The 12,438-nt window shown below is 47.8% G+C and overlaps 1 protein-coding gene across 1 annotated transcript in view; it reads left to right on the forward strand.

Annotated features, from left to right (window-relative positions):
- LOC138642822 (protein kinase C theta type-like) overlaps positions 1-12,438 on the forward strand; it is a 54,419-nt gene that overhangs the window by 25,845 nt on the left and 16,136 nt on the right. The window contains exon 2 of the mRNA XM_069731353.1: positions 7,989-8,263. Coding sequence (XP_069587454.1) covers positions 8,096-8,263 — 168 coding nt within the window. The 5' untranslated portion in view covers positions 7,989-8,095. The remainder of the gene's footprint in view (positions 1-7,988; positions 8,264-12,438) is intronic.

Consider the following 12,438-nt stretch of genomic DNA (forward strand, 5'->3'; position numbering starts at 1 on the left):
ATTCTATGGAGAACCATGGGGAGTCAACTATATTCTCGGGAGGAAAATGAGGTTTGCATTATTTTTTTAAGAGGACTATGGGGAGTGCATTATATTCTAGGGAGGACTATGGGGGGTGCATTATATTCTATGGAGGACAATGGGGGGTGCATTATATTCTATGAAGGACCATGGGGAGTCTACTATATTCTCGGGAGGAAAATGGGGTGTGCACTATATTTTTAAGAGGATTATGGGGAGTGCATTATATTCTAGGGAGGACTATGGAGGGTGCATTATATTCTATGAAGGACCAAAGGGAGTCTACTTTATTCTCGGGAGGAAAATGGGGTGTGCATTATATTGTTAAGAGGACTATGGGGAGTGCATTATATTCTAGGGAGGACTATGGGGGTGCATTATATTCTATGGAGGACCATGGGGACTGAATTGTATTGTATGGAGGACAATGGTCAGGCCCCTGGAAGAAGCAACCTTGGGAAACGGTGCACGTCGGGCAAGGGGATCTCTAGCAGCAGCTGGCCCTACCGCACAGTCTCACAGTTCCAGTCTTCTAGCAGGTATCTAACTATATGAGCATTCTGAACTTCCTGGACATTTAATACACCTGCTTTTTACTGAGATCTGTCAGCACATGTGATGTGAAGGAACTAGCTTCTATGGCATATAAATCCATAAGCACCTCACCTTGTCTTCACTCCTCCTGGGCTTTGTTTCTTTCCTTTCCTTCTTGCAGGCAGCTATTTAATATTGCATCTGCAAAACTTAGCATATAAAGCAACGTTGTAGTGCTTGCTAAGTCTCTCCTTCCAGCCCCTTCATGAATTTAAGGAATATACGTTCGCCTGCTTCTTTTATGCATGGTGCTCGCATTATATTCTTTAACTGTGCGCTTTATCATTACTTGCTGTTGCTTCCTTTCCCCATCATTTGGAGGCCCTTTTTTCTTGCCCTATCTTTTTAAATTTGTTTTTATACTATTGTTATTTAATAAAGATATTCTTTTATTTGCATGTTGTTTCATATCACTTCTCATCTATATGGAACCTTACCATAGTAGATGATGTTAGTCATATATTGATGAAGTGTCATTAGCTTCTTTATTATTGTATCGCATTATATTGTATGAAGCACCATGGGGGTACATTGCATTCTATGGAGGACCATGTGGAGCGCATTATATTCTATGGAGGAAAATGGGGTGTGCATTACATTGTATGGAAGACCATGGGGAAGGCATTATATTGTATGGAGGTCAATGGGTAGCTCATTACATTCTATGGATGACCATAGGGAGCACATTACACTCTATGGAGGACCATGGAAAGTGTATTATATTGTATGGAGAGCCATGTGGAGTGGATTATATTGTATAGATCAGCTTGGTGGGTGCATTCTATTCTTTGGAGGACCATGGGGAGGCCGTTATGTTGTATAGAGGACAATTGCAGGTTCATTATATTGTATGAAGGAACACGGGGAGCTCATTACATTCTATAGAGGACCATGGGGAGCGCATTATATCTTATGGAGCACCATGGGGAGCGCATTCAATTCTATGGAGGGCCACGTGGCTTGTATTATATTGTATAGAGGACTATGGGAGGAGCATTATACTGCATGGAGGACCATGGTTGTGTAGTATATTATATAGAGTTCCGTGGGGAGTGCATTACATTAATAATAATAATCTTTATTTATATAGCGCCAACATATTCCGCAGCGCTTTACAGTTTAACAGTTTCAAACACAAAAGTCATAAGTAACAACGTTAACAATACAATAATTAAAGCAAAATAAGACGACCCTGCTCGTGAGAGCTTACAATCTACAATGAGGAGGGGGAGATGCAAAGTACAGGTGTGTATTTACAATGATGTATTTACAATCATGGTCCAGCCATCTTCAGGGGGTGGGGAATAAATGGGGATAGTGAATGGGCTACATACACACAAACATAACATAACTTTGATTAGTGAACGTGATAGGCCGCTCTGAACAAATGTGTTTTGAGCAAGCGCCTAAAACTATGCAAATTATTGATGGTCCTAATATTTTGGGGTAGAGCATTCCAGAGGATTGGTGCAGCACGGGAGAAGTCTTGGAGTCGGGAGTGGGAGGTACGGATTAGTGCAGAGGTTAATCGAAAGTCATTTGCAGAGCGCAGTGGTCTGTTAGGCTGATAGACAGAAATGAGGGAGGAGATGTAAGGGGGAACCGCACTGTGGAGAGCTTAGTGGGTGAGAACAAGTACTTTGAATTGTATCATGTAATGAATGGGTAGCCAGTGTAACGACTGGAGAAGAGCGGACGTGTCCGAGTAACGATTAGCCAGATGGACGACCCTGGCTGCTGCATTAAGGATGGACTGGAGAGGGGAAAGTCGAGTGAGGGGGAGGCCAATTAATAGAGGACCATAGGGGTGCATTATATTGTGTGGCGGACAATGGGAAGGGCATTATCTATATATATAATTGTCTAAGGGTTTTTCCGTCTGTCTGTCTGTCTTTCTGTCTGTCTGTCTGTCCTGGAAATCCCTCCTCTCTGGCGGCCTCGACCAATCAGCGACGAGCACAGCAACGATGATGTCATAAAGGACGTAGATATCCCGCGTCTCTGATTGGTCGAGGCCGCCAGGCCTCGACCAATCAGCGACGGGCACAGTATCGATGATGTCATAATGGTTGCCATGGCGACGATGATGTCAAAGGTTGCGTCGACCAATCAGAGACGGGCACAGTCTGCCGCGAATTCTGGAATCATCATTGTCCATATACTACGGGGACATGCATATTCTAGAATACCCGATGCGTTAGAATCGGACCACAATCGGGCCACAACGGGCACAGCGACGATGATGTAATAAAGGACGTAGACATCTCACGTTTCTGATTCAGCGACGGGCACAGTCTGCCGCGAATTCTGGAATCATCATTGTCCATATACTACGGGGACATGCATATTCTAGAATACCCGATGCATTAGAATCGGGCCACCATCTAGTATTGTATAAATGTCCATGGGGGTGCTTTATATTGTATGGAGGACCACAGGGGGTGTTATATTGTGTGGAGGACCATAGGGGTGCATTTTATTGTATAGAGACCATGGGGAGTGCATTATACTATATGGAGGATTATGAAGGGCTGCATTTTATTGTATGGAGGACTATGGGGAGTGCATTAAATTGTAAAGATGACCATGAGGGGTGCATTATGTTGAATTGATAACCATGGAGAGTGCATTATATGGCATCGAAGGCCATGGGGGTCCATTATATTGTATAAAGAACCATGGGGGATTGTATTATATTGTATAGAGGACTATAGGTGGTTCATTATATTGTATGGCGGACCATAGGGGTGCATTATATTGTATGGAGGGCCAAGTTAGGGCATTATATTGCACGGAGGACCATAAGTAGTGAATTATATTGTATAGATGACAATAGGGCGTGCATTATATTGTATGGAGGACCATGGAAAGTGCATTATATTGCATAGAGGACCATGGGGGGTTTATTATACTGAATAGAGGACCATAGGGGGTGCAATATATTGTATAGAGGACCATGGGACGTGCATTATACTATAAAGAGGACCAAAGGGGTACATTATAATGTATAGAGGACAATGGGGAGGTGCATTATATTCTATGGAGGACCAAGGAGAGCACATTATATTTTATGGAGGACCATTGCGAGTGCAATATATTGCATACATGACCATGGGAATGCATTGTATTCTATGGAGGACCATGGGGAGTGCATTATGTTGTATGGAGGACCGTGGGAGTGCATTATATTGTGTGGAGGACCATAGGGAAGGCATTATATTGTATAGATGACATTGGGGGTGCTTTATATTGTATGGAGGACCACGGGGGTGCATTATATTGTGTGGACGACCATGGAGGGTGCATTTTATTGTACAGAGTATCATGGGGAGTGCATTATATTCTATAGAGGACCATGGGGAATGCATTATATTGTATAATGGACCATGGGGAGTGCATTATTGTCTATGAACAACTGTGGGGAGGGCATTATGTTGTATGGAGGACCATAGGGAGTATATTATATTGCATGGAGGTCCATGGGGAGTGCATCATATTATATAGAGGACCATAGGGAGTGCATTATATTGTGTAGGTGATTTGTGGGTGCATTATATTGTATAGAGGACAATAAGAGGTTCATTATATTGCAAAGAGGACAATAGGAGGTTCATTATATTGTATATAGCACCATGGGGAGAGCATTATATTTATAGAAACTTAATTCCAGCTCACCCAGTTGCTCTATGCTCATCCACCTGTGGCTCAGAAACTGGGTCATGTCGACCATGTAAATTTATCTTATGTATGCACCATATAGCTTTTGAAAAGTAAAAAGAAAAGGAAAATCCAGTCCTGTTGAGTCGGATTCCAATTTTTTCTATTTTCCTTGATGTGACAGCAATATATTGTATGGAGGACCATGGGGAGCTCATTACATTCTATGGAGGACCATGGAGAGTACATTATATTCTCTGTATAACCATGTGGAGCGCATTATATTCTATGGAGCACTATGGGAAGTGCGTTATATTGTATGGAGGACCATGGGGGATTGAATTATATTGTATAGAGGACAATAGGAGGTTCATTATATTGTATGGAGGATCATGGCAAGTGCATTGCATTATATGGAGCACCATGAGGAGTGCTTTATATTGTTTGGACGACCATAGGGAGTGCATTATATTGTGTAGATGACCTTGGTGGGTGAATTATATTGTATGTAGGACCAAGGGAATGTCATTATATTGTATAGAGGACAAAAGGAAATGGTTCATCATATTGTACGGATGACCATGGGGGGTGCATTATATTTTCTAGAAGACCTTGGGTTGTGCATTATATTGAATAGAGGACCATGGGAATGCATTATATTGTATATAAAACAATGGGAGGTGCATGATATTGTAGGAAGGACCATGGAGATTCATTATATTGTATAGATGACCATGGGGCGTGCATGAAATATTATATTATGTATATTATATTATATATTATGTATGAAATATTAATATATATATACATATATGTGTCTCACTTATATATATATATATATATAGTGTGATGAAATATTATATTATGTATATTATATTATATATATTATGTATGAAATATTAATATATATATACATATATGTGTCTCACATATATATATATATATATATATATATATAGTGTGATGCAGTGACCCCTGTAACAGGTAGGGGGCGCTGCATAGTCTCCCCAGTATGCGCACAGAGGTGTATTGAGGCCGTGAGAGTGCATGGGAATCACAGGCATGGATGTGATGATGTGACATTGTGGTGAATGGCCGATATATGTGTCGCAGAGGAGGGGACTCTGCGCTGCCAGCCTAAAGCGATATGGTGTTCTGGGACCTGTAGTCCTATAAGTATGTGTTGTATAATAGTCATGGGAGGTTTGGCAGGGCTAGTTATGTGAGATGGGCGGGACAAACTAGCCACACACCCACACTCCCACCCAGGGGAGTGGTTTAAGTGTATATATAATGTGACCAGGGTGTGGGTCACATGGTCCCTGTATGGAGTCCCTGTGTATGGTCGCTGTGAGTAACCTGTGTGAGCCTGTGTTGGAAGACCTGGGAGGAGGCTTCCTGAATAGCACATGGTGGGGCTTCAGACCTGGTGGCCTGGGTATTAGACGGTCCCGGCTGGGGACGGACATCCTGAATAGTACCCGGACTGGCCACCTGTGTGATCCTGAGTAACCTGGGTGTTGGGAGGTCCTGGGAGTAGGACCGGATCCCTGAATAGCATGAGGAGAAGACCGGGATCTGCAGAGCCAGTGTCAGCTACTGTGTGGGGAAGCTACAGTCCTTCGGTGGGTCTGGACTGACTATGTGTGCCGACCAGGCAAGTTGGTGATACCCGTTTGGCAGCTTTTCCGGAAGAGCGAGGACTGACAAGGAGTCGGCAGGTGGAGCAGGAGCTCCCAGAAGGTACCAGAGTCTGTTGCTGCTAATTGGTTGCTATGGTATATGAACTGTGTGGTTACCCACGGGAACTGGTCAGAGGAGGACCAGCGTGTTTAGTTGCTGCAACCTGTGTGATATGAACTGTGTGGTAACCCACGGCAACTGGTCAAAGGAGGACCAGCGTGATTAGTTGCTGCAACGTGTTAATGTGAAGATAACGGGTTAACCATATCTTGCTATGTTAGAGAATGGACTACATGTAAGTCAGTGAAATGCAACTTGGCTTACGACACGGTTTATGCTGTATAAAATAAACCGTATGGACTGTTTTGTTTGAAAAAATCGTGCCTGACGTGAATCCCGTGCTAAGCGAGTGTCCCCCAATACACTGTGAGAGCAATCTTACAATAGACAGTATATATGTTTTTACGATTTTTTGAGAACATGGATCCATTGTATGTCCGTATGTTGGTTTTGCAAGCCTGCGAGAAAATTTCGCAGTACGGATGCCATACGGATTACATACGGAGGATGCCATGCGCAGAATACGCTGATACACCCTGCCTACGGATGACATACGGACCACTATTTTGGGGACTTTTCTGCGGATTACGGCCGTAAATTACGGACCGTATTTTTATACGCTGAGTGTGACGCCGGCCTAAGGCTGTGGCACATGTCGTAACATCATGACTTGCTTCATGACTCTAGCAAGGGACTTCCAGCTGCAAGAAGGCCCCAGGATATTTCTATGCATGAGCAGGGAATTCACAGGCCTAGTCACGGACAGAAGTCCCGGCCTAGTGTGAAGATGACCGGGTTCCATCAGCGCATGCTGGCGGTAAGGAGCAGCGCCAAGGACCTTGTGGACGACAAAGAGCAGAAAAGTGGAGATGTGAAGGGAGTATTAATTTTCAGGGTATTTTTTCCTGCATATTATGCCTGGGGAGTCTTACCATACCCCAGGACCTGAGAGCTTAGTAAAGGAAATCGAATTAGCTGAGAATAAATTCACTGTAAATCGAATGTCCAGGTAAAATCCAGAATGCTGTAGATAAGCCCCTGATGCCGGTGGGCTTAGCTCATCTTCGATTTTGGGGGTGACAGGTTCCCTTTAACAGACAGAGCCGTATAAGATTAATTACATGAATACTAAGTTGCTTATTAATAAAATCCATTAAAGGGAACCTGTCACCAAGTTTGGCCTGTGTGAGATACGGCCACCACCTTTTAGGGATGATATACAGTATTCTATAGTGCGGTATATCTGCCCTCAACCCTACCTGTAAGAGAAAAAAAGACCTTTTATTATACTCACCTGGAGGGCGGTCCGGTCCAAAGGCTGACAATGTTCTTAATCCGACGCCTCCCATCTTCTTATGATCGCTGTCCTCCTTGCTTTGTGTGGATAACACGTCCGTGCATCATCCGCACAGTTTCCTCGGCATCGCGCTCCTGTGCAGTCATACTTCTCAGCCCTTTTGAGGGGAGAGCGAAGTACTGCAGTGCGCATACGTCAAGGCTCTTTGTCTTTTTTCGGCACCTGCGCACTGAAATACATTATTCTGCGCTCAATATGGCAGAGAAGTATGACTGCACAGGAGCGCGATGCCGAGGAGACTGTGTGGATGACGCAGGGACTCGTCATCCATGCGAAGCAAGAAGGACAAGGATCGTAGGAAGATGGGAGGTGCTGGACGAAGAACATCGACACCCCTCGGACCGGACCGCCCCGCAGGTGGGACTAATAAAAGGTCTTTGGTCTTTTTCTTGTCTCACAGGTCAGGTTGAGGCAGATATATCGCATTATAGAATGCTGTATATCAGCCCTGAAGGGTGGTGTCGTATCTCATATTGGCCAAACCTGGTGACCGCTTCGCTTTAACACAATTTATGAAATGAAGAACAAGCTTTACTTAGAACAGATTTCCTCAGTGTAAATAATGTCCTGTAATGTTAGATTTATTCTGACATTTCCCATTCATCCCTCCTGATAGGAGGCAGCGGTGTTCGGCCATCCAGCTCCAGCATAATCTCTCATTCCATCAAGGAGAGATTATTATTCCACCATGTGCTCGGAGTTGGAAGCTTTGGAGAGGTCCTGATGGCGGAAGATACTTTAACCCGCAAAGAATTTGCAGTGAAGATCATCGGCAAAAGAGCCCTGCTGGCCGGAGGGGATAGGCTGGATGTGATGGTGGAGAGGCGAGTTCTACAGATGGCATCTGGAAGCCCCTTCCTCGTCCACTCAGCCTTCGCATTTCAGACCAAGGTATCATTGTGACTACTTAGCGCTATAAGATTTGGCCACTTCTCTGATGTTGGTGACCTGTTCATCTGAATGGGAGCTGTCCTGCAGGACCCAGGAGTGACCACTAAACCTTGTGTGCTCCGTACACTGCTCACATCCGGCTTTTAGAGGAGACGGTAACAGCTGATCGGACCCCACAAATCTGATATTAAAGGGAACCTGTCACCTCCCCAGAGCCTTTTAAGGTAAAATAGCCACCTTCAGCAGCACTAAGGCAGCATTCTGTGAAGGTGGCTCTTATGTTTAGTTTGCCTTGGAATGCTGAAATAATCACTTTCTCCTTCGCCACATTGGGGGACACAGGACCATGGGTGTTATGCTGCTGTCACTAGGAGGCTGACACTAAGCTGAGACAAAAAAAGGTTAGCTCCTCCCCTGCAGTATACACCCTCATGCTGGCTTCCAGAGACCCAGTTCAAGCTTAGTGTCCGTAGGAGGCACACTGATTTTTATTCTTTCTATCCGGACGAAGGGGGCGACGGATTCTTTCATGTTCCGATCTCCCCCGAACCAACAACAGGCGAGCACGGGAGTTTCACCTCTCCGTTTCCTCTCCTGCGACGTGGGAGCCACTGCCTGAGCTGACCCTTTTGGGCGACGGGCCCTTTCCCGGGCACCGATCTCCCCACTAAGTTCAGACGAGCACTGGTGTTTTACCTCCAGTATCCTCTTCTGCAGCCAGGCCTTTTTATTGCCGGACATCTGCCCTGCCCACCAGGTTTCACCCTCGGCTGTACAGAGGCACTATTCCCTGTGGCGTCCGTGCAGCCCACACTGCATCACCACTGTTTATGCGGCTGATTCAGGTGGTGGACGGTTCCTCTCCACCCCCCTTTCAGGGGTTGGTGGATGGAGGCTTCCCAACCCCTGCACCGTCCTTTTTTTTTCACCCCAGGCACACCTCACCTAGGCCCCTTGTGCAGCAGCTGCTCCATCGGGGTAAGTGTCTCGGGGGGGGAGGGTCGCCGGTTCTGCGGTCCGGAGGGCTCCCTCTTAGCAGTGGCACACTTCTTTCTGGGCCCCACTTATTCCGGTCCTCAGCGGCTGCGCGCCGGGCCGAAGCCGCAAATTTAGTCCCCGGCTTCGGCCTAGCTGCAGGCCGCATCCTGATTGGCTCCGCCCCCTTTTTTGCATCATCTTGCGGCGCCGCCCCCCCGGTCCTGGCGCTTCTCGCCGCCTGTGAGATCTCTCTCCCTGATCTCGGTGGCCATCTTGGATTTTTTTCACTGCACGCCGCAGCTCCAGCTCTCTCAGTCGCAGCTCCCCACGTGCAGCGCTGTGATCGCCGGCCGTCGCCTACGTCTTTCTTCTTCTGCGGGACACAGGACCTCGGGTAAGGAGACTACGTCAGCCTCTCCTCTGCAGTGCCGCCCTCGCTTCCGTAGTTTATAGACCCTGTGGTCTATTTTGCATTAGGTACACCATGTCCCAGTCAAGGTCTAAAAAATCCTCTAAGGTGCATACGACCTTTTTTTCTGCGTGTACCACCTGCCAGGCTCCACTTCCTCGGCGTCAAAGTTCCCCCCTCTGCTCAGCCTGCGATGCCCCATGTGCCCAGGAGCCCTCCACCGCCACCGACTCCGGCGTATCTAGTCCCCCCGCGTGGGTCGCTTCACTTTCGCAGTCCGTGGATTTTTTAGCCAATGCCATCAAATCCATTCAGAACCCTCCTGGGGAACGGGGCAATCCGTTACAGGTGTTAAGAGATCCCTCCGTAACAGGGGAATCGTCGGCCAGCAGGGGCCGCTCTCTCCGGAAGGAGGCACGGTCATCCAGAAAACGGATCCACACTACCTCTCCTGAGCGCTCTCCACACCAGTCAGCTTCTGGCAGTTCCACCTCTCGCTCACCCTCTTTGGGGGCTCGTAGCGTTCACGACTCTGAATATGAGTCTGATGTATCCTTAGACCCGGATGCTCCGGAGTTTAGATCTACTGTTGACTCCCTCATTGAGGTAGTCAATCATGCTCTTAAGGTGGAGGATGACTCTAATTCTGCTCCGGACCACTCAGTCTCCTTTACTAGAACCAAGCGTTCTCACAAGACTTTCGCCTCTCACCCAGATTTTCTGGATATAGTCAGGCGACACAGGGAGCGTCCGGATAAGCGTTTCACGGGAAAAAAGGACCTGGTATCGAAGTATCCTTTTTCGGCAGATCTCGTGAAAGACTGGACGGATTCTCCACTAGTAGATCCTCCGGTTTCGTGCCTTGCTTCCAAAACGCTCCTATCCGTTCCGGATGGCGCTTCGATTAAGAATCCCACAGAACGCCAGCTAGATTCCCTAGCTCGCTCAGTGTACGAAGCCTCAGGTTCGTCCCTATCTCCCTCCTTCGCCGCGGCTTGGGTGGCCAAGGCAATGGTTTCCTGGGCGGATGCTCTAGCGAAATCCATTCATGAACAGGATCTCCCATCTGAGATGGCGGACCTTGCTAAACAGATTGCCATGGCTGGTGATTACGTGATGTACGCATCTCTCGATGCAGCGAATTGCGCAGCATCGGCGGCCTCAAACGCCATCACTATCAGAAGGGCTATTTGGCTCAGAGAGTGGCGCGCAGATTCCTCCTCTAAAAAATCTCTGATTTCTCTCCCGTTTCAGAGCGGGCGTCTTTTTGGAGAAAAGCTAGACCAGCTTATTTCCGACGCTACAGGGGGAAAGAGCAAGTTTCTTCCCCGACAGAGGCCCAAGGCGGCCTTCCAGCGCCAGCTATATTTTCGTTTTCGGCCCTTTCGTACCAGTCCAGTCTGGTCCAACCCTGCCGGTTTTTCCAGATCAGACCGCTCCGCTCACTCAGATAGAGACGTTCGTCCCTCTTTCAGGCCGAATCCGTCCTGGAGAGGAAAGCCTAGCCAGCCCAGAACCAAAGGCTCAAGGCCTGCCAGATTCCCTTCACAATGACTCAGGAACGGCGCCAGTCGATACCACCAGAGTAGGCAGACGTCTACTTCTTTTTCAGCAAGCCTGGCTCTCCGTCGTTCATGACGAATGGGTCAGGGATCTGGTGTCGTCTGGCTACAAAATAGAGTTCTCCGCTCCTCCTCCAACTCGGTTTTTTCCCTCTCGTCTCCCCAGTTCGGGAGCTCAGTCTCGCGCCCTTCTTTGCGCCATCCACGCCCTCCGCCAGAGCGGGGTCATTGTTCCAGTTCCGGAACACGAGAGGTTCAAAGGTTTCTACTCAAACCTCTTCGTCGTGCCAAAGGACGGGAAAGTGCGCCCCATTTTGGATCTGAAGCTCCTGAACAAGTGCGTAAAAGTACGACACTTCAGGATGGAATCGCTCCGGTCGGTCATCTCCTCGATGGAGAGAGGGGAATTCTTGGCATCGATAGACATCAAGGATGCCTATCTTCACATTCCAATATTCCCGCCACATCAAAGGTTCCTCCGCTTTGCCATTCTAGAGGACCACTTCCAATTCACGGCCTTACCCTTCGGTCTTGCCACTGCACCCAGGGTATTCACGAAGGTCATGGCGGCCGTCATGGCCATTCTTCATTCGCGAGGAGTGGTCGTGTTACCTTACTTGGACGACCTCCTCATAAAGGGTCCGTCTTATCCGGCCTGCGAGGCAAGCGTCCACATTACCTTGGATTCCCTTTCGCGCCTGGGCTGGTTGATCAACTTGAGCAAGTCCTCTCCCGTTCCTGCCCGACGCATCTCCTTTCTGGGAATGATCCTGGACACTTCAAGGGGTCTGGTCTTGCTTCCTCGGTCCAAGGCCCAAGTGCTTCAGCTAGGAGCCCGGACTCTCTGCCATCCTCGCCCGCGATCCATTCGGTTCGCTATGAAGATCCTGGGCAAAATGGTTGCAGCAATCGAAGCGGTGCCTTTCGCTCAACTCCATCTCCGTCCCTTGCAGCAGGCTCTGCTGGACAATTGGGACAGGAGTCTCTCATCTCTCGACCGTCCTTGCCCGTTGTCTCCGCGGGTCAGACAATCTCTTGTATGGTGGACCCTGGGTCCATCTCTTCTCCAGGGGAAGTCCTTTCTCCCGATCCGCTGGTTAGTGCTAACTACCGACGCCAGTCTCCTCGGCTGGGGTGCGGTGTTTCTTCACCACTCTGCCCAGGGCCGTTGGACTGTTCGGGAGTCGAGGCTCCCTATCAACATTCTGGAGATTCGTGCGATCAGG

Source organism: Ranitomeya imitator, chromosome 6 (assembly GCF_032444005.1).
Source record: "Ranitomeya imitator isolate aRanImi1 chromosome 6, aRanImi1.pri, whole genome shotgun sequence".
NCBI classification, from domain to species: Eukaryota; Metazoa; Chordata; class Amphibia; order Anura; family Dendrobatidae; genus Ranitomeya; species Ranitomeya imitator.